The sequence below is a fragment of the Varroa destructor genome, unplaced genomic scaffold (genome assembly GCF_002443255.2).
Source record: "Varroa destructor unplaced genomic scaffold, Vdes_3.0 BEIS01000006.1, whole genome shotgun sequence".
In the NCBI taxonomy this organism is placed as follows: Eukaryota; Metazoa; Arthropoda; class Arachnida; order Mesostigmata; family Varroidae; genus Varroa; species Varroa destructor.
The window spans coordinates 12,986,517-13,009,433 of record NW_019211459.1 but is presented as its reverse complement, the minus strand read 5'-3'; the positions used below and the strand labels follow the sequence as shown (position 1 = coordinate 13,009,433).

At 42.5% G+C, this 22,917-nt stretch overlaps 1 protein-coding gene across 11 annotated transcripts in view; it reads left to right on the top strand.

Moving 5' to 3' along the window:
• LOC111252892 (uncharacterized) overlaps positions 1–22,917 on the top strand; it is a 343,362-nt gene that overhangs the window by 195,423 nt on the left and 125,022 nt on the right. For all 11 annotated transcript variants that reach the window (XR_002674403.2, XR_002674404.2, XM_022811503.2 and 8 more), the window contains one exon: positions 1,754–1,890. Coding sequence is in view for 9 of the 11 variants with exons in the window: in XM_022811503.2 (XP_022667238.1) it covers positions 1,754–1,890 (137 nt within the window). In the remaining 2 variants the exon portion in view is untranslated. The remainder of the gene's footprint in view (positions 1–1,753; positions 1,891–22,917) is intronic.

Sequence of the window (22,917 nt, the reverse complement as noted above, 5' to 3'; positions counted from 1 at the left end):
TCCCAAGGTTCTGTTTAGAATAGCTGCTACATTTGAATCTGCTCTACGTTCCGTACTCGAGACTTACCAGTCGGTCGCAATTTCACTTGCTAACGCTACTTTCCCTTTTGACCTTCGTGTCTTCCCCTCAAACTTTTCGTTCCTTTCGCTACTCGAAGCAGTAGGCCAGCACTCACGGCAGCAATTGCTACCACTTCATCCAGGACGACGATAACTACGACGACTTCCGTTCAATCCGTCCTCCCCCAAAACATTTCTGCCATCATCTCCTCCGTCTTTGACTGCCCCTGCAGTTTATCACAATCGTTTGTTGTTGAAAGTGACAGGCTGGCTGATTGGTTCCAGTGGAACAATGGCCATCGGTTTGGTTCGGCAAATCCTGTACATGATACATATGACACCTGGAAAGCTCAAAAAAGGATTACAACGACGCTAAACCTGCTTTGTGAAAACGGGTTTACTTAGCCGCATCCCACGTGGCGGATATATCTAACTAACTGCAATGCTGCGCCATATTATAAAAAGCAGATATTAAAAAAATCGTATGGGAACACTGATGGAAATGCTGGTACCTGAAGTAAAAGAGGTGCCGTATAACTGTGTCTTTCTGGCTTTTTCATTTTGGTCGTCATTGTTCTTATTTCTTGCTATATACCTTATATGCATACAGACCTATGGATATGGGCACCTGCTGTGCCCAGAAGCGAACAGTCGATTGTCAGCTATACTTAGACGGTTGTTTGATTCCAAAAGAAAAAAAAAGGAGAGATCAGGATAAAACGAGCTACTGCTGGCCGAAGCTGTCATTGCAACAGGCAGAGCCGCGTAACGCTTCGTTTTTTTCGATACCCTGCTCTTTTTGTTGCGGCCACTTTCTGACGCTCTGATCTTTACTCACTATCTGATTTTTTGATTTCCTTTTCTACATGGGCGTGGGCAAGTATAGGCACCGATGAGTGCGTATATATATATGCGGGTGCGTGCGCGTCTGTGTGTACACGGATGGCTGTATGTATATACGCAGGCGGGTGCGTGTGTTTACGTATCTAGATCTCTTTGTGTGCACGGGCCGGTGTATGTACATGCGTGAGCAGGTCTGTGCGTGGGCGTAGGCCTGTCCGTAGGCGGGGGCCTATGTGTGGGTAAGTGTACGTTTGCGCGGGTGGGTGTGCACGTGTGTTCACAGTGGGCAAGTATGATTTTCTATGGCAATTCCAGCCCGGATAAGGCACCAGTCAAAGAATGGGCTCTAGCGATCACTTAACTGAAAGATAAAGGGACAGGGTGGGGATGGATGTAGCGGTCTAGGAAAGAGCAACATCCATACAAGAATCAAGCCGTTTTAGCTTTATTTCGTGGCCTTTGAACTAGGCACCTATGCCGGCCAGCACAAGACGTGCGATGGCGTATTCTATATTCTTCTAGGATGAAACTTTTCTTTTGTCCACCACTAACTAGTTATCCATTTGAAGAGTAACAGAAGAGAACTCTTCGGTTTAAACACACACAGAGCAAATAAAAAACTACTTGAAGAACTCGCTTCTCAAACTTTGTATATTTACAAAGTGATCCGAACAGCTAATAGGGCTTAATCGTTCAACGCCTACCAAATGCTCACTTTTGGACAATCGGGTTTAATGAACCTGTAAACTAGAAGCTTTCATGCCTTCCCTTAGTCCGAGCTCGACAATAAGAAAGCCGATCGAAATTTCCAATACTATCTAAACATTAAAGCTCGTCATTGATTTTTCAGGGACGTCTTATCAGGCGTATTAGAACGGCGTGGATTGAATATCTCATCAGTATCGGTAGTTCAAGAAGGTTCATCAAAGAAGCCCAATCTAACTACCGATACCCATAAACTGGCCGGGTGTCACTTTCGCATCAAAGGTAAGTATTCACAAATGCAGTAAACCCAATTCTCAGTCATGCTAAGGCTGGTCAGCAGATTCGACTGAAGGAAAGAAAATAGTCTATGTGTCAACCGATTCCAACCCCCTAACGGTTTGCTTTTAGTTTCAATATATATGTAGATGTGTCTCACGTGCTATATTTCTAATCCGGTTTCTAAATCTTTTTTTGGAATTCAACTTTTTACTGGCATTATTTCAGGGTGATCTAATCTAATTTGTAGCAGAAGAATTCAGCCATATTCTGTCTCAAATGCTTCACTAACAATGGAATTCAACTCGATTGAATCAGAAGCCACGAGCAGAAATTGAGAGTCTAGCGCAGTCATTTATTTAATTTAAAAATTTATTTTATAGTATTAACTCGTTACTATGTTTATAAGCGTACATCTGAACGATATGCTGAACCAAATATAATATTTTCTACGATACTTGTAAATATCGATACATAAGGGGCATATACGCAATAATGATCCGTTTGATTACTTTGAAATCAGTTTCGATGTTACATTGTTCCTAATTATTTGTATACATAAAATTTGAATAAGGCTTCCTTTTTGGTATCCCGTATATAAAAACTTCTGACATAGGGCTACTACGATAAGTTCCATCCGTTTCCAAAGCTTTTGAGAAGCCCTCAGCTTAGTTAGAGCTTCTCACGGAGCCGGTTTCTAGGCGGGAGAAGTCTTAATAAACAGGCAGAAAAATAGGGTCTGGCGTTTTATGAGCGGCTGCTTGGTCTGTAGGGCTTCTGAGCGACGACGTGGCGATGAAAAGCGTTCAGTAGCGGGACAGACGGAGGCGGAGTGAATCTAACTCCGAAAGGAAAGAAAGCCATCTTTGAAGAATATCTGTCCAAGTACCTAAGCATAAGCACTTTAGCGTGCGAGGCAACTCTGCTAGTGACGCGATGTCTGTGAGAAGCCGGGAAGGCCACGCTTTCAGGGAAGGCACAAGGGTTTTCAATGAAAGTGTTTGTTTACGCGACCACAGAATAGTTGTAAATAGGAGCGATATTAACGGAAGTAAATGTTTGTCTGTCTGCCCTAAAAGTATTGCTGGCGGTTTGATTGTTCTCGACTGTATTTGAATACTGCAAAGTCGTAGATGTCACATGTTTCTACTGGTCACTAGTTTAGGATCCAATATGTCTAAAAAAACAGCTATTAAATATTATGCTGCTACATTTTCGGCTATTTGTAGCAGTTGCCTGTCGATTCCGACACGCTGCGACTAGCGCACTACTAGTTAAGCGGCAATTCTCTATAGAATTGAAATTTCAAAATAAACGTGCTGGTATATTGTCCGGACCCGAGGATTGCTACAGTTTGTTGTGAGCTTGTTGCTACCCACTATCCTTACCATTCCTGGGTCTGCTTTGAGTCCATTCTGCGCTTTCTCGTTGAAGATAAGTACCTTGATCGGATGAACCTCGCTGCCGAGCAAATAGGGTTTGATAACAAATTTAAGAGAACAGATTGTCTCTGCCCCAGCTGACCAGCGTCTAAAAATCAATCACGCTCGTTCGCAGCGTTGACCGCGTAGCTGTGACCACGTTCTTACAGGCGGCTAACTTAAATTGCCAATCAACTCGTCATTTCAGCCAATTCCTCAATGTCTTTAACGCGTAGTGAAACCAAAAATTCACTCGGCAGCCCCAACCGCACAGACGGCCGTTCCATCGGAGAAATTACAAGCAACCAATCTTAATAGTAGTTATAACTAATACAACTGTTGTCGTTTCGAAACGTCGAGCAAAACGAAGGGAAACTCAGGCTTTCCATCTCATTATGCTATTCGCGGTCTCTTCTTATATATTATAGTGCTATCACGACTTTCGCCACGAGTCTCTGGGTAGTTACAACAGCAAGCCTTGCCACGACTTAAAGTCATCGAGTAGCAAGCTAGTCGCTGAACCTTTCAATGAACTACGCAGCGGATCCGAGTAGCTGCTTCGCGCGGGGTCAACGTGCGAATTTATCGCTCTTTCGGCCGTCACAGAGAACAGAGCCGACGCACTCCCGCAACTGACACGACCACCCCCGCCAAATCAACCGTCATTGCCCTTCAAATCATTACCGTCTCTGTCCAGCAGCGTCGAATGATGCCATCGCTCTGAGAACTCACAGAGAAAAAGTTGCTAAGGAGGCCCTGCATCCCACACGCTGATTCCCTCTTTCTCACCCCAAGCGACTCCTGGAACTTTGCCTTGATCAATGGCGGGTTACCTTTTCCCGTCAAAATGTAACCGTGCCCAAAGCTGGTTGATCGTTAGTGGGAGGCCTGTTGCCGTATAATGACGCCGATGTCAGCTGCAACCCTGGTTGTGGCAATATATTTGCTAGTCATAGTATATATGATCGCTGGTGGTCTAGCAGAAGTCGAGGAAATCACAATGAGTGCTGACAACGGACGCGTCACCAGAAGCGTTACAACAACACGCTACAGGTAATGAAAAGCGCACTCAATCGTGAATGAGTTCTTCGCTTGGCCAGGTAATGTCTTGCGATACGAGAAATCTAGCAGCTTCTCGAATGAGTAAGACATGATGGAAGCGTTTGCCGATTCTTCTAGAAATAGACGAAACTCTATGAAAGAAGATGGGCCAACTGGAGAGATTTAACGGCAGGGTAAACGACCCGCTGATACCGAATAGACAGAGATAGTTTTCGAGGTATTCTACAGCTTAGACTCAAAGGCTGTTTGAAGAGGCAACATGCGGCAGAAGGAGCTGGACGCGCGAGAGCAGCCCATATCTTTCCTGTTAGATGTCTGTGCCGATGTATTATCGTAGACATAACAGGATTGAAGCATCTACCCCGCCACTAGGGACAGCGGTAATGTTATTAGTACTGTTCCTATATGTTAACTTTTACCGATACTATTAATCAATCCACTTTTACTTACCATACCGTAAGCATGTGTTGCTATGCAATAATTACCGTATTCGAGCCCGCTTAGATCATCCTCAATCCCCGATTTCGCTGCCAACTACCTGTACCAAAAGGTGGGAAGCGACCCGCTAAATGAGACAGTCGACGTTATCCGCGAGCAGAATGTCTGCTACAAGTTTCCTTGACTTACTTTTTCTCTTTTGTTATTATTTCTGTCGGAAGTGCTAAGGCTCGTCATTGCCCGCGCGTACTTCCACCCAGGCTCGATTTCGTCATGTCTGTGGCTGCATTGTGAGACTGTTGTAATAGCAGTAGTCCGTAGTAGAAAAATTAAAATAAGGAGACCGAAACGGGAAAAAACGACAACTATAAAATTAATATGTTATAAATATTCATACGCTGTCCGGCTTCGTCACATCAAAATCCTCAAGTCTATACTTGTACATTTATAAACATGTGTGGGTATGTATGCATGATTGAAAAATAGCGGTAATGCACTGTAGCAATTGAAAAACGTACCTTTTTCTGATGATTGCACGACCGATTTTCTGTTGCTTGTTTCGCTGCTGTTGCCCGCGTTCGTCACTTGCAATGGCCTCATTTTATGGTAGTTCTTTAAGAAGCTCTCGCTTCTCAGTCTGACGCGATTGGAGAAACGTCCAGACGGGTTGGCAAACAGCCGTATTCTTCCTTCTGGTATTTTTCGCGGCAACGGCCGCCCTAGCAACGATGTCGTCGCTGACTTCCCCATGATTCTATTATATTTAGCTAATTAGTGTTTTTGTTTGATGTCCGGTATTTAACTCGTGAGGCATTACTTCTGACAGCTAGTTCCCAGTACGGGACAAAGTATGCCTTTGACCAGATTCGAACTTGGACCAGCACGTGTTTCTAAGTTTGGCCGGCAAACACGATACTCACTATGCGGTCACGGGAACGTGCTACATTCGGCTAATTGGCCACGTTCACTGGATTGAGATTGCAGTACTACTACTACTTGAGGCAGTAATAGAAAGATTAGATAATAGGTATTAAATTTTACATTTCACATTGCTGGGTAACGCTTGACGATTATTTATATACAATAGGCCAGGGGTCGCTGGATGAGCCCCCACCAACTGAATCTATTACGTGACATGTGTAAGTATATATATATATATATATATATATATACATATATAACATAAATAACGAGCATGAATACATTAGTATCGACACAGTCCGGGGTATGCAGATTACGTTATATCGTGATGTATGCAAACAAACGTCAATTCTACGTATAGAATGCATATAAGTAGCGAGGCAATGACTCTTATTGAAGTACATCATTTCAAATGACAGCCTACCTGAGGACATTGACGCAGCGCTTGAAACGAAAGAGGAAATACTCATGTTTTAGCTTGACGGTGCCTTTGAGGGCGGCGATAAGTGTCTTAGTAAAAACCGACCTGATATTTATATCTGGCCGTTCGTTGGCCGTACGGTTGGTTTTCAGTGAATTTATTCGTCGTCAATGAGATATTAAACTCAGCCTGCAGCTGTGAAACACGTTTCCCTTTGGTAATGTCTTATACGGCTTAGGTAAGGGGCTTTTTTTGAATTGTATTGCGTTTATAGTAGGTCCAGTGGCGATCGTATTTGGTACGAAAGAAAAAATCTTTTAAAAAACGTTTTCAAGCTTTTCACTTTGCAGACTACATAATAGACCAGTGATCAGGATAAAGTTGAGTTAATGGACGTACATACGACGCTCCGCCTAATCGAAAACATCAAACGTACCCTTGGCCACGTATTATGCATATCTGGTCTATTCTTCAACCTTATTCCCTGGACAACTCCTTTATTTTTATACGTGTAGTTAAGTTATTGGCAGAGTTTAGTTTAAGTTAAATAAAATTCAACTGCAATTCATCTCGTCGACACCCTATGCGGAATACACACAAATATACAGAGGGCTAGCACACGACAATGCAGATTCTCTAGCTCCTCCGAATTGATTTCTATTCACAAAACGATCGCCCTTCTTGCTTTTGCGTATAAGGGTTAGCCAACAGAAGACCTCATGATTACTGCGTAGCAAATTATAGTTTCCGCCTCTGCGACACCCTACTATAGTCCAGCTATGCATTTTGCATGCACGAGATGACCACACGCAGTCGTATATCGAGAGTGCGTCTATTGTTAGACATTCTCTATGCGCGCACAGCAGCGCCATTGTTATGTCATTTACTGGGGCGGCCCCTGCGTCAGAGCAATCATCCTCATTACAATATTCATGCAATAGAAATCAGAATAGAAAAGCAGTTCAGCAGTTGCCCGCTGACAAGTGCTAAATAAACTTCGAAGCAGCTCGTGGCTATGAATGGCGGAAAAGAATCGGGTTATTTGTGACTGCCTGGACTTTACTGCAGCCGCATGGACATAGACGTCGGCGTCTTTGTGCCCATTCGGTGGAAAAGAGCTTTACTCGGAACGGTAGCACAGTATACACCCCACCAACCCCCGCTATTGGCAATGTGTTAAATATTGTAAATAGTTTAGTACTGGAGTGAGAGAACGAGAGGTAAGTAACTTGGGCGATTCGTCGTGGGCTATTTGGTGTGGCGTGTGACGTCCTGTCAGCTGTTGCTCGTGTACCTGGTTAGCCGCTTTTATGTCTGGTACGATATCACAATATTCTTGCCAGCGATAGTATCACAGTTCGTCAGTTGGACAAGAAGTACAGCTCATCGTATATGTACCTATAAATATCATCGAGTCAGTACGTATGCATGGACGCGTGCAGGTAACGATTGTATAGTTTGTGCCTCTAGCAGCCTTATTGAGAATAATAATACAATATTTAGTTCTGACAAGATATACACACGGACTGATATACCTGTGCGTTGGTGAACAGCAGCAGAGGCGGCGGCGGCGGCGGCGCTATGGGTGCTATAGGATATAATCTGTTGAAAGCGTATGATTTTTCATTTCTGATGCTTTCGACGCCATTGTCCCGTTGGCCATCGGCCCATTTGTTATGGTGCAATTGTGATTGCCCAATCGTTTCCATTACTTTATCTGTTCTCGCTAGTTGACGCTAATGCTGTTGATTACGAAAACGATCCAACAGTCACATGTTTAGCAAATGCGGATTCCGCCCACAGTTCAGACGGTGCCAGCTCCTCTAAAAACAGCGGCGACATCAAGAGTATGGGAGTAATTGCGTTTGCAGATTTGACAATGGCGGTTCGCTGTCTTGAGAGGTCGCCCTAAGACCCATCGCGTCGTGTTGTTGCCGAGCTTGCTTTCGCAATTGTTATGTTCGTAAGGTAATTAAAATTGAGGAAACAACATCAACAGAAACAGAACGAAGCTGCAGCCCAAGCGGGCACGGAACATTGCTATTTACCCCTCACCGAACCTCATTTACCGCCCCGACCTTCACCAGATTTGTAGATGCGCGTGGACACAGAAACCATAGCCGCAATGAACACATTAGCGGCTGCGAGAACCCCACAGTTCGACTGGCTGTAAGATTCGCTGTTAAGAATTGGCGACTGAGAAAAGAAGATTGACATAAGAGGCACATAGCGTTTGTGACAGCGGGGAACGTACAGATTACAACACAGCATAAATTCCCGTAGGGTGCTTGCTTGTTGACATTCTGCGTGGTCTTTGTTTTGACGTGCGAAAAGGCCATGTGATACACCTTTTACAAATGTAGAAAGGGACGGACACACAGTGATAGTAACAATAAGTTGAAGACGGATGTTGTGAATAGGTTGCTTGTACGCAGAAATTTAGCAAAAGAAAAACCGAAAAAATCATTCCATGATAACTAGCGCCATGTCTCTGATACATTAGTATCATATACACATAGCCGTTATATGAACGAAGCTGGTTTCTGCTGTAACTGCTGCGATAGTTTTGTCCACAGTTACGATCCTTTCGAATTGACTTTCGTTTTATGGACATAACATTAACGTGCTCCTAACTTAAAATGGTAACTTCTTGTGATAGCGTACTGGGTTACATGTTTGTCTAGTGAGCTTGGGCATACGTAGTGGTCAAGGTTCAAATCCCGAACACACATGCTCTATATCGCGTGTACCCAAATGGGTCAGATTTGTTTCTCTCAAAAGGAAAAATCGGCCACCAGGCGATCACACCCCGTGCGGGAATCGACATTTACGCAATATATTACTAGAATTTAGCAATATGATATGCTATTGGGGACTGCGGATCCTCTGTCCGTCAAAATCTGTGGTCATCGATCTGTCCCAGAATAATACAGATCGCGTAATTACCCTGACGTTACCTTTAGCTTGACGACATTATTATGTTGTTTGGTATTTTGCGTTCGACAGCGGTTTATCTAGAACGATTTATATAGAACCCTATCGATAAATGCGGGGCATTCCCCTTTTACCAAAAAAAATTCCGGTTCTGTGTCTCAAGTTGGTTCGAAGTCCGCCAACAATCGCAACTGCAAGAAGCCAAACCAGAAAGTCGTGCCATTAATAACATTAGCATGTTCCTAACAGAAACATTTGTTTACTCCATCCAGGTTAATCAAGGTCTAAGACCTAACCTAATGAATAATTCGAAAGGAGACTTTCTGGGCTGCGAATGCTTCGTTGGGTCGAATATGCACCGATACGACCGGCGTTAGTTGGCCTAAACGAAGTGGTTTTGTTCATCGTTAGCTTAGTATCTGGCAGTTCGTTAAAGCAAGGAGACAATGTGGCGGTGTTGTAAAAAAAAGCGTTTCCGATGGCCAGCTCTCACCCGCAGGCCTATTCTAACCTTATGAGTTTGTGCTGAAGACAGCTGGAACGCGTAGCGGCCGCGGATAAGAGCCAGAAAGTCAGTAGCTTCTGTGGCCATCAAGCCGTGTTATGATGCAATGTAAAAAAGCGCCTGCAGCGGTTTAGGATATAAACGAAATAAAAAATCTAGAAGAGAATATGTGCTGAAATTTTATTTTTATAACAAAAGAATGTTTTTCTTTTAATATTTATAAATTTAAAAATTCGTAATTTAATCATAATATAGAACGTTACTTTATCATGAATTTTGAATTGCTCGTGCAAGCAACAAGCGTTATGAACGGGTTCGCTCATCAAGTTATTTTGACAGTCGAAACTATAGTACGGGTTAATTATCGTGAAGCAGAACATCATAATGGACGAGCTGTTAAAGGACGGGCCTTCGTTCGAAAGAACATTCAACGTCGCCTGTTTCAAGAACAACGCAATAAGAATATACGATAACTAGCCACGTAAAGAAATAACAATATCTATAGCCATCATCAACATTTCTGTGGGTTACCGCGCTGATTATGAGAGACGGCAATGTACTCTAGCGCGAAGACGAGACAGCAACGAAAGAGCTACGGACATACACAATATTATACTGATCAGACCTTTGCGGTGGTTTTATCTAATTTTTGCACAACTAGCCTAACAATATGGATAATGAAAACAATAAAAAAATTAGAGGCAACTGTACCTTCTCACAGGCCCACTTTATGAAGCCTGGCTAGGATGCAACCGATCGAACAGTCGCTGTCGATTACCCTGTTAATGGCTATATCATCGATAGTAACGCTTCGAAGAAAGCTACCCACCCACGCACCTCTATCTCTTGCGAAACCTTTTCCTAAATCTCTGCTCACTGCCAACTAACCACGATGGGGAAACACTCATACATCTATTCAGCACGATTCAATGGGTTGTGTACCGGAGAAAGTTGTCCCTTTTATAACGTCAGCCCTTAATTTCGTCAGCGCTCTTTCTTGTGCTCAAGCGCCGATCGTTGGCCATGAAATCGAAGACTCGAGCTTCTTCATCCGCAGCATCTTAAGAACTTAAGAATCTCGAACAATGGGAAGAAGTAGAAATTAGCACCACTGGAAAGTTCTATTTCTACTTTTGGTTATCTCCGATAGAAGCAACAGTCATACAGAGTGGTCTGAAACGTTACATACTGGGACGCAGGACGTACTCTGAGTGAAGTTGATGTGCCTCTTTCACGAATGTTGATCCTGTGAGATATGATGTTAGTACTTTAATAGTGAAATCATCGAGAAGAAGCCTTGCATATATTAGGCTGTCGTTGCGTTTTAAAGTTTGGATTCAAAAAGACAGAGCTACGCTAGAACCAACTGACTTGCAAAAATATGATAAATGGCCACCTGATTGATGGCCTGTATACCTATGCGTTTGTGGAAGAACAGTCCCGGATATAGTAAGCCATATCATCCATATGTGCAAGTTCAATAAAGTACTGTTTAGCTTTGTCTTTCGGTCTTGAATCGTGACTGAATCACTGAATTGGTATTTTGGACAGGAACATCAATTAAATTAAGAAGACTTTTCTAAGTAGTCCGTGGGCCAGCTTTTCCAAGCTAACAATAACCCTAAGACGAAGAAACTCAAAAATGATCCTGAGCCGGCTTGGCACTACGCCGCCAACTATGATAATGGTAATAATGATTTTGTTATTTACGCTATCGAAACGGTAATCGCTTGATAAATAAGAAAAAAATGCAAACGATTCAATCTATTATTATTATTATTATTCTCAATCATTATCGACACTTCATGATCGAATGTCTCGAACGGGGCACACTTCATTCCATGTCCATGTCATACATGCATATAGCCGCATTTAGTTACAGCTTTTGTGAGAGATCTGTTCCGCTTTTTTTGTCGGAACATTAACCATTACTGCAGCTCAGTCCTGACTCTGTTTTCTTCCTTTCATAAATGGCCGAGTAACGTCATCTCGTTGGCTTTCCTATCCGCCGATCATTTGAAGCATGTAGAAATTTGCCCTGCATCGCATACGGGCACTTCGCAACTTTCAGCTGTTTCGTTCGATAGCAAGCAGTCAGTAGGCTGGGCAAGTAAGCGGCCAGTGAATCAGTTAACATTTCCATTTCGTCACTTTAGGCCCACATATATGTACATTGGTGGTGAACGACGCAAAAGCAGTGTCTTCGAGACATCACAGGTCTCGAAGGCAGGCAGGCAGGCAAACCTTCGAACTGAGTCATTGCGAAGCCCAAGAACTTTGCAACAAAAAGAACCAGTGAAAAGCTACATGACTGGAACCCTTTCTGAAACTCCTTTTCTTCGAGAAAATTCATTGGGCCGCATTTCTCGCCAGCCATTTCATTAACAAGGGTGATGGCAGTACTTCAGCGGTGCACATACAGTTTTTAGTAGCAAACCAGTAACCCAGAGCTAAATATATACCTAGTGCCAATGAATACCACGGATCGCTTACATATAGGTATACCTTATAGACTCCTTTACCCGATTTGCTTTTTATTTGCTTGTTTTACCGCAGATTGACAGGTCTAGCAGTAAACACTAAATGTTTTTTTCCATGAATGCTAACGTACTTTCAAAACTGATTTAATGTACTGCTGCACCAAAGTACGTGGAGAAAACAGTATGACTTTTGCTTGCCATGGCCCACAGTCTTAGCAGCTTCGGTTTCTTTGACTGCTCTATAGGACGAAGCGCAACTAGAAATAAGTATAGGCAATAACAACTTCGTGTCGCTAACGAAGTGCGCCGATCGCGTGTCTTGTACCAACGCAAATAATTGTCAGTATTTTCGGTGTAGACAATGAAACGAAAAATAAGATATCTTCCATTTTACTAAATTTCGGTTCTGGCAGGGCGCTCTCTTTTGTCCAGGACACTGGCGCATAGATTCCAAAAACAACGAACAGAGATAGACGCTTCCTGATTTAGACGAAGAAGAATCCAATACATGCACACATACCGCTGTGCCTTTTTGATATCCCTATTTAAATACGCATTTTTACTTCGACGATAAGCTTCCTATTAAACTACAAGGACAAAAACGCAGCCTGAATATCAACACCGAACGACGGGCCCTCTCCCTTTTTCGGTCGTTAAACGTAGACGTCGAATTGATGTGGCGATAGGTTCGTCAATTTAGCTCTAGTGCTACATATATATATATATATATATATATATGTTGTTATTCTTTATGTTTTTATGTTGAATGACCGCTCGACAATCAATCAGTCAGTCAATCAATCAATCAATCAATCAATCAATGCGTCAAAGCATTTTACGTGTTGCAAATACGCATCTGTGTCCGATGACCCCGCTGTGCGTACATCTATCGGCATTAATTGCTCTTCCTTTAATCTGCTTGTGCTACTGCTGCCGCCATTGTTGCTGTTTTATTTCCAGCCAATGCGTTCTATTCAAGTCTATAAAGTGTGTGTATCGTAATATCTGTCATCGTGTCCACAATAAAATGTTGCGGATTCGTCCTGGCCTTTCGTAGTAGTGCCTGGGCCCGGCGGCCACGTGTAACTGAACATAACGAACGGTCTACCGCGGGCTAGAGCGACATCTTTAGTCGCGGATTATTGCTAACACTGCCACCATAGACGTTTCTAGCTCATGCCGCGTAATCATTACTGCTTTGCCGAGAACGATGCTAGTAGCCTTTGGCAGTAGACGGAGGGCGGATGGTAGATGCGTGAAAGGGGGCGGATTAAACCGGGGCGCATCCGCGTACGACACTAGAGTGGCGGATCGCATCGTGGCTACGTTCGGTGGAGTAGCGATCCCCTGCAGCCCGTCGCCGCTATCGGTTAACGTTACCCCGAGCAGCCTAAACGAAACCAGTCTACTGCAGATGCTTCCAGACCGCCACATCACAAGTACAATTATTCATAGGCATATAGAACCTCATTGCCGTAATGACAGAGCTAGAAACGATTGTACGCGATAAGAATAGACACGATCACGAATGAGCGCGCCGTGCGTGCGTGTGTGTGTGTGTGTGTGCGTGCGTTACTACGTGCACTGATCTAAGCACACGTATAAACGTGCGCATCAATAGCGTCGGTGTCAGCAATAAGAAGTGATGGCAAGGGCAAAACGGCCGAGGTGAAAGGAAGAAGTGGACGGCCGGCCGGCCGGCCGGCTGGCTGGCTGGCTGGCTCCTACTTATTCAACTGATGATATTTAAGTGCACAGTTGATTAAAAGTCAGCATTAGAAAAAGTGAAATACTTTATTACTATAACATGTTAGCATGTTCGAATGAGGCTTGATATGGATGGTGGAGTAGGTCGAGTGGTGTCATCCCTGTTTAACGTTCAACGATGTACACCATACCGTTGATGTACGAAGTAGCGACTGGCTAGAGCTGAATGCGAAACCAGTACGAGCTGGATGATTGGTAGCCATCCGTAACCCGGCTATGCCCATAATGGCGCTCGCCATACATATTCGTTATGTCGTCGGTAACGTATTCCCACTGTTGTTGTTAATATTTGTCCATTAATAAATGAGTTTATTACTGTCGCCATATATACTGTTATGGCTTGCTTGTTATAACCAGGGGCAATTCGGTCTCTGAAGAAAGGAGAACAACATCGCTCATTATTATGAGTCGAGGAACAATCAATAGCTTAGCTATGAGTGTGGACAGGCAATCTTAGTTCGAACTAGCTGGGGGTATCTAGTCAAAAATATAGCACCATTTAGCGCCCATCGAGTACTCCATGGCTATCGGACGCTGTGACTCTATCAGCTATCAGAGAAATTACACGGACAAAACGTCCACGGAACGTCTATCGGGTCTAGCGTCTAACGGGCCGTCTTTGTTACACATTTTTCCTCTTGACGGCTGATCAGTTAGGCATCCGCCAACGAATATTGGTTGGCATGACGGGTCAAGCCTTCAATGGCATTCATATACGATACTGAGGTTGTAAAACATACAGTAGAGAACTAGTCTCTGCTTACGGAGCCTTAAAGTTAAGGAAAAAAAAAATGATCCGGTACCTATTTATTTGGGCTAAAAATCGATGATTCACAATAGAAGATTAAGCTGTTTCGGTAATGCGTTTTCGAAACAATTTCATTGAAATAGGTCGTAATGGGTGAACAGGCAACCAGGTAATGCTGCAGCAGGTTGTTATATAAGAGTATTATATAACATATCGTTAACACAACGATATAGCATGATGAAAAAAAAAAAAACAGTTCTATTATAGTATATGATAATCCGACAAATTATATCCGCTTAGGGTAGGACGGGAAAAAGTGCAGGCTGGCCTCGATAGTGCCCTTACTCTACTTATTTATCTATGAGAGAGATAAACATATTCTGCAAGCGACAGTTCGCCAATATCGTTAACGTTGCCATATTTTCACGTTGTTTCTATGCTGTGAAAAACGTCCTCAGTCCTAGTAATTATTGCCGCTGATTAACGGTAAGAAAGTGTTTCTGTTGACGCATCTGGTCGGCCGATTATCGGATCAAACAGACAAACTGGGATCAGCAAGTATCGTCAATTATATCTTTGGCACAGTGTTATTTATACGTGGCGATATTGAATCGTCCGCACACATCGGTACTATCGTTCGCGCAGAGCTGGTCACTTAATAATCAGCGAAGCGTTCCTTTGCCCCAGTTGGTCTGTTGACTTCCTTAAACAGCCATGATACAACGCGACAGGATGCATGTCTTATGTACCGCACGTACGTACACAGACACACACACACATGCATTACCTACATTCGATATATAATTAGTCGTAAGCTAATTGGCTAAAGATGGAATACGTGGAGCGAGTCGCATCAGCAGATTTAAACAGGTCGTAGTTGACATAACGATGGAGTTATGGCACAATTATTGCAATAAGAGTGTCTGAAGTAGTTACCGTAACAGTAGTGGGCAAGTCGCTAACGAAGTAACGTAGCCCCTTCTGGTCGCCTCGGACTGGGGAAAGATGCCCGATATTGCCATTGTTTCATCATGTGCCTCGATTTACCGTTCTCTACGCTGGCGCTCATTAAAGTTTGTTATCGGTGTTATTGAGTCTTTGATCAGGCTACTAAACTGAAATAAAAAGAACAACTAAATATTGTTCTATTTTTTTTCTTCATTCATTTTTTATATGAACGTTAAACATTGGTAAACGTAGTATATCTATATATGGGGGTAGTCAATCAATTGTGTCAAACACCGTATTTCTGTAGTGAAAGCCTAAAAGGAGAAAAATCTAGTAAAAAAAATCTAGTAAAAAAAAAACAGTTTTGCAGCGTACCGGAGTGCTCTGACCCAGTATGCGTACATTGCTGGGTTACAACACTCCCGACTCAATTGATTTTTACAACGTTCTGGGTAATATTAGATAATTGACTGTTTATACGTTTCTGATAAGGTTATTCATCCGCGATGAATGTTAATTAATGCTGTTATTACAAGTTACATATATGTCATTTATTCATCATATTAGTTAAAAGCGCCTATATCACGGGCATATGTGCTTGAAAAGGCCATCATGACGAAAAACAGTCATGGTAATAAATATAAACGTATTGTTTACTCTCTGTTTAAACAGCTGCTATCTCCAAAGGAGACTTCACTTTGATTCGATGGCAGTGACCCGGAAAATACATCTCAAGTGATTGCTTTGGATAAGCATGCCTTCTGGCTTGTCAGTCTTGAGACTACTACCGCAATTCATGACCAAGATTTAATGCGTGCCAAATTTCTATTGATATGTGTATTTAAATCCGCTCTTCGGTGAACGAAAATAAAAAAACAAAACAAAACAAAATAAATTTTCTGCATAGCGAACGGGCTGTTCGGTTTTAAAGTTGAATATAGACAATGAAAAAAGTAGAGAACATGACAGAAAAGCCGCAGAACTTTGAAAGACACCGCGACGCATGGAGAAGACGTAAAGTTGTTACAAGCGGATACTGTGAAGAATCCTCGAAGAATTTAAACACGCTGCACGCACACCCTTCATGGCTAGACTTGTAGTGGTTTTGATAACTCGTTTTGACTTCTATTTTGTACGATGGGATTGCGACTACGGTTCAAAGCACGTTCCGGAGAACAAGTTTATGAAGACAGATATTACCAAACAATGAAGGCTACTACGCAGCAGGTTTGGTAGATATTTTCAAGTGTGTCCTGTAAATGACTACGCCTTATTCAAGACACATGAGAAAGTGGAATTTCTAGAGAAGCCTCGTCTATCACGGGTACTCTATGGATTTTTGACTTCAACTCATTATAGAGTTGAAGTACACAGGAGTATGAAGGGAAAAACGTTGACCCTAATGGACAAAAAAACTCATCGGCAAAGCTTATGAACACCCGTAATTCGGTGACCGCTGTATTTTTCTTGTAATTGATAGTAGCTGATATTATTTTCCAGAAATGTTCTAAAAAGTTACAGTTTCTATGAAATAGCTGTTTCCATAGCAACCCAAACGCGAAGACAAGGTTCGATTCTTATATAGATGTCCTTAAACAGGCTCCCGCCGTAGGCTCAATGCCGTCTATTGAGCAAGATTTAGGGTGGCTCTTATCTCGATAGTGTTTTTGAGTTGGCAGTGAAATAAGCCATTACTTTATGGAAGTCCTCGATCTCGTATGGCTGTGATTCCGTCTCTAAGCCTGCTATGTTGTGATTTGTTCTCAGGTATAATAAGCCTATGGGTAGGTTTGAATTAAATTTGATGAGTTTAAAACAAAGTTTCTGGATAAATTGCTTTCTATTCTTAACTCAGGGCCAAACAATCTGTTTTGGGGATGAGACGAAACATGTCAACCAAACGCAGTGTTCGATAACATCTTGTGGTGGATATTGACACAATCAGGAATAACCAACCAATAGTGATACGACAATAGCGTTACTCATGAAGAAAAAACGCACCGCCCTGCGAGAGTCGATTGTCCATGGTTTGTGGAAGGTGCTCACCTGGTCGAGACTGTAACGCTGTTAGCTGAGCCATGTTGCGAGCCATCGATACCAAAATACCCACGTATTGTATATTCTGCTACGCCGTTTTCTACGTAAGTCCCACTGGCTAAAGCGCAATGCATTAACGGAGACAAGGAAGTCTTTCTGTAGTAATAGGCGGATCGATAACATTCGAGTTGAAAAGCTTTTCCTTAACAAAAAGAACGAAAATATCACAAATTGAACATAGCACTAGTGTAAAATTCGATGGCGGTCCCTTGAAAGGGTCCTCTTAAGCCGCGTACTAAAATCACCTGGCAAACCTGGCTAGAGGATGCTGAAAAAGCTAAAACGGTCGTGCGGCTCGAGCCTATCTAAGTTTTGTCTGTACCCCTCTAGCACAGCTAAGCTTTGGCTCTTATGCATCTTTATTTTTTCCAGCTACCTGTAATCTCTGGCAGGCCGTGCAATAGGACATTGGGGAAACTACTGTTTTTTTACAGCCGCTTTCCAAGTGTCCTGTGAATCTAGATAGCTATCTAGTGACTAAAACAGTGTTGAACGGCCGTACACGGCAGAGCCACTCGAAATATCTATTATGTCACTTTCCAGCGGTTGAACGCATGTATGTAGAATTCAAATAGCTTACTGCTGCGTATGAAGTCCTTAAAGAGCCTGCTCTTCAGCGACTTCATTTTTTCGGTAAAGGTTCACTTTTGCTTTTGTCGAGAAGAGTCATTCGCCAAATTAATAGGTAAAATACTTCTAAATATCTGCTCGATTAGCACGACGTTGTGTGGTACGTTTAAAAAATTGCAAGGTTTGGAACGATCTACAAACCTGTCCGAGTTCCGGCGATGGCTCATTGATTAATGTTTTAGAAACATCTTTCTATCGATTCACACCTGCCGTGCAAAACATGTCATTATCGGGACTCGAATCGTACTCCACGACATTTTCATTTTAGGTTGAAAATAGGCTAACCTGAGGACGTTCAGCGCAACAAACTTAAGGCAAACTGTGCTGTCAATTTTGTTGCCGCCAGGTGGCGAACGACGCAAGCTTTTCGTCCGCGTTATATCGGTTGCCTTGCTAAAGTCAAGCTATATTGGATGGTTAAACCATCAGCCATAAAAAGGCCTCGCATACGGCATAATAGCCGGGAAGTTTAAAAGCTTATGAAAAGTACCGATTAGCCGCTTATAAGTGATCGAAAACATACAGTGCTTCTATTTACAATGGGAAAGTACGTCCTTGTGCGGGTGTCGTTTGTGTCCTGCATAGAGCATCGGATGTGTTAGATTTGTAGTAAGTGCTTTTTTGGCGGACGCTTACTGACCAGATCACGCGATAACATATCTATTAAGATAGAATGACTCTCGATCTAATACGCTAGAATTGGAGGTGAGATACTGGATTCTAGAAATTACTAATCTGTAAGAATAGACTTAGAGCGACGCAACGCATTTCAGGCCGATAGCTTCAACAATCGCTGCACCGAGACTAGAGGTAGAAACAAGAAAAATATCCTATTAAGGCGAGGTCATATTTAGCGTTCTAAGTTGCAGACAATACAGCCCGCTCTGTCGTTCATTAAAGAGCCGCATATTTCTGATGCATACTTATAATGTGGTAGCTATTGCAAGGGTTCAAACACAAACGTGTATATAATAATTCCGGGATGGTAAACTTGCGATGATCGGCTTCAGAGCGTGCTGGTGTCGCCTGATAACCAGCTTCGTGCCCCGTTCGGGCCTAACGTTTCAAGCAGGTAAAATTCAATCAGTCTCCTATGTAGAAGTCGCGCCCCGTACGTATACTTATAGTTCAGTCGTGATACAATTCATTGTTCGCGTCACTGTTCTTAGCGGTGCTGATCGTTGAGCTGTTCTGCGGAAGTTGGAAAACTTCAGTTTGTTCACGTATTTATCGTATTAGTTTGCTCTTGAATTGCACACACGATAATAAGTGACTTATACAGCGTTAAAATGCGGATATAAATAAATATGTTTCGAACTTTACGTCCTATACGGAAGTTAAGCATTGGTCTAAACGGCTAGCCTCATCTCAAAATTGAGTGTCTTCACTAAATGGCGAATCTAGCTTATCTTACATAAAAAAAAAAAGACGTTAAATGCTGAACGGTACCATATGAAAACTTCAACTGTTGTTCTGTTGAGTTTAGCAATAAACCTTCTGGAAAGTCCATACATACCTGTTATTAGGGAAGAGACGGACCGTCTATGCTGCTAGGTCGTTCAATTTACTTGATACGGGTACTTCGGATGGTAGATCACCTGCAAAGCCCTACCCTGTAAGCAACATTCATTAAACGAGTTTCGGGGCTTCTAATTTGTAGTAGCGCCTTTAATGATAACTCAGTACTTGTAGCTGCGATATTTTTTGTACGTATTTCTACGAGACAGAGAGTAATTGTTAGAGATCGCCAGCTGTTAGCAACTAAATGACCAGTAAAAGATTCTTCATTGCTCTTGTTAAATAGATAGATGTATTCAGACTACAATCCAACGATCATCACCAAAATTGATATAAAATATCTTGTCGAAGAAGCAGCATTATTTATAAATATTTGCGCGCAAATCGGTTGAAAACAAAAAGGCGTGCAGAAGCTTTTGGGATTTGTACTTCCATAAACATGACGTATGAGTTAAATCTAATGCCGTCCATTAACGAAATACGTGCGCGTGAAGACGGCCGGTCGCCTTCGGCTAAACAATTTCGGAATAATAAGCACTCGCGATAGATATCGTGATGAATAAAGGGAATATTAAAAGCGTTGTGGAAATACTCACAATACCACAATGCATCACCGCTGCAACGCAGGCCAAATCATTATATCAATAATGGGAAGATTGTGTGTGAGCAGAAAAACGATTAGCAACACACTGATTAGATAAACCCAATTTTTCGAGGTAAGGAAAATTTACATTGACATTGCATTAACACGGGGGAAAGCGGCGAATGGCCACGCTAGCATATATAACTACGTAACGAATGCGTACACATTTATCTGGAACCCCCATAACGCTACTTAAATGATCTGATAACAGAGACTAAGCTAAGTAAGACCAACCGAGGACGATGTCTATCTAACCAGGGGAAAATAACCTGAAACAAATCTAGTATAAACAATATCGAAGACTGGCACGCAAAATTACTATATGCGTGCTTGCGGTCGCATATAGTTACAAGCACATAGGCACAAGTAGAAACTAAGCAATGGTCGGCAAGCAAAGCAACAATTGAACAAAGAATAGAATAAGGAAAGATCCGGCCTCCCTTTAAAGTTGATTAGGAAATTTGGGGTCGATGCGTATTATTAACATGTTACTAGCCGTATGCAAAAACGATCTTCATCTACTCGCTTGTTGTTGTCCAGAGAATATGAAGTTGTTACATCTAGCAAATATCATTGAATTATTGTATAGAAGATAACAAATGAGTATATATATATATATATATATATATATGAGCCAAGTCATCTCTAGTTTTTTGTACGATTACCTTTTTATCCTTTAATGAAAGCAATCAACGGCCACCTACTGCTTACGTTATTGTAACATGTATGCTGATAGCCATTCGCGGCCATCTGTGCCATAGGGAACGACTGCAAATTTTGGCCCCCCATCGTTTTTGTCAGCAGCCGATAATGATTCCGCCACACAATTGTTCAAAGCACATCATTTCCTGTACGCAAAACAAATCGCTTTTCTATCGCTGACGCAAGCAGTTTTGCCTCGGCACACGAGTACCGAACATGGGGCGTAGTTATGGTGCCCAGTCATGGAGGCCATTTGCGCTGGCTGATCGACGTCTGCAGTTACGGCATCAGGAGGATGATTCGAACCTAATAATTACCCTCTGATAAAGGCCCGAAGCTTAACTTGTTCCCGAGCGGGTTGAAAACATCGATTTCGGCCACCGTGTGCTCAAAACCTTTGCCTCGTCGATCCAAAGGGTTTTCTACGAACATAGGCTAATGGGAATTAGTGACTTTGCAATATTGGGGTATCTCAGGACAACGAACACAGCCACAGGTTCTAAGCTAATTAACATGGTCGCAATTGCTCCCATTCTCCTGTCGGCAACAGCTTCGAGGCACTGGGAGTCGAATTTTGTGGAACAACCATCAACCGGAAGTGAAGGATTGAGTTTTAGAATAACGGAAGCGACTGTTTACCCTACTCACTCACTTGGCTGGACTCTTCATCGAATCACTGTATACAAAAGAAGAGCAGCGCGATCGATTTGTGTATCGCTTGAACTGCGTGACGTGTTCAGCTGCTATGGCAGCTTGTGAACGACTATGCTTTCCACTAAGATTTCATCTTTGAGAGCTGACCTCAAGCTTTATCGTCAGACTGCCTGATTCATTGTTGAACAGAGCTCGCGTGTAAACCGTTGCCCCCTTGTGGATGCCCCTTTTCTCAACATCGTCGCAGATGTTACAGCTATTCTTTTGAGATGGTACGCTACAATTTTTTTAGAAAATGAGCGTTATAGAACCATCTGCAATCACCGCAACGGCAGAAGAGAGGAGACGGGATAGCAGCAATATGCCGTAGAATAGGGCAAAGTTGATCAACGGGAGTGATAAGGGGGAATATAACATCATTTTGTGCAAAAGAAAAGGATGACGTGCACACTTATGTGCACTCGGGCAAAAATAATCATTGCGAGACCCTGGCCTTGAAGATTGCGTCTCGGATCCTCTGAGTATGTGTAGAAGATGCGGTCCTGACTTTATGCGGCGGGTTTAGTTCAGAAGCACGGGAAATTTGCTGCGTAACCTTGTAAACAATTTCATTTGCACTAGTCATCTCAGAATCTAAGTGGAAAAATGGGGCGAGACTTTGCCGCAATAGCTGACAGAGGGGTAGCACGTGCAGTGTTGTAATACGGCAGTTTTCGAGTGCTGATTAAGGCAGAAATCCTTAGATTTTAGAAATGGGTCTTTTTTTTGACACTGTACAAAACCAAAGCTTATCTTGATACTGTCTTTGATGATAAAAGCAATTATTTCAGTAAACGGCAAGCCGTATTTCTATTATATATCGTGTAGTTCAGTCGATTAGTCCCAGTTATTTGTGTTGGTGTGCCATCCAAGAGCCTGTTATTACAGTGACGTAGAAATATTGAAACGGTTCTAAGTGCCGTTCGATGTCGTGCAATCGTGTATCGGTAAGCAATGTATAACGATGTATAGGAAATTTGCCTTGTCTAGCTTCAAGTGCTGCATCGAGAAGCATAGGGTAGTACCTACGTATTTGATCTTGTTGAAGAGTCTTCCTTCCTTGAATGAAAAGAGAAAACAAATATACGCATTTATATATATATAT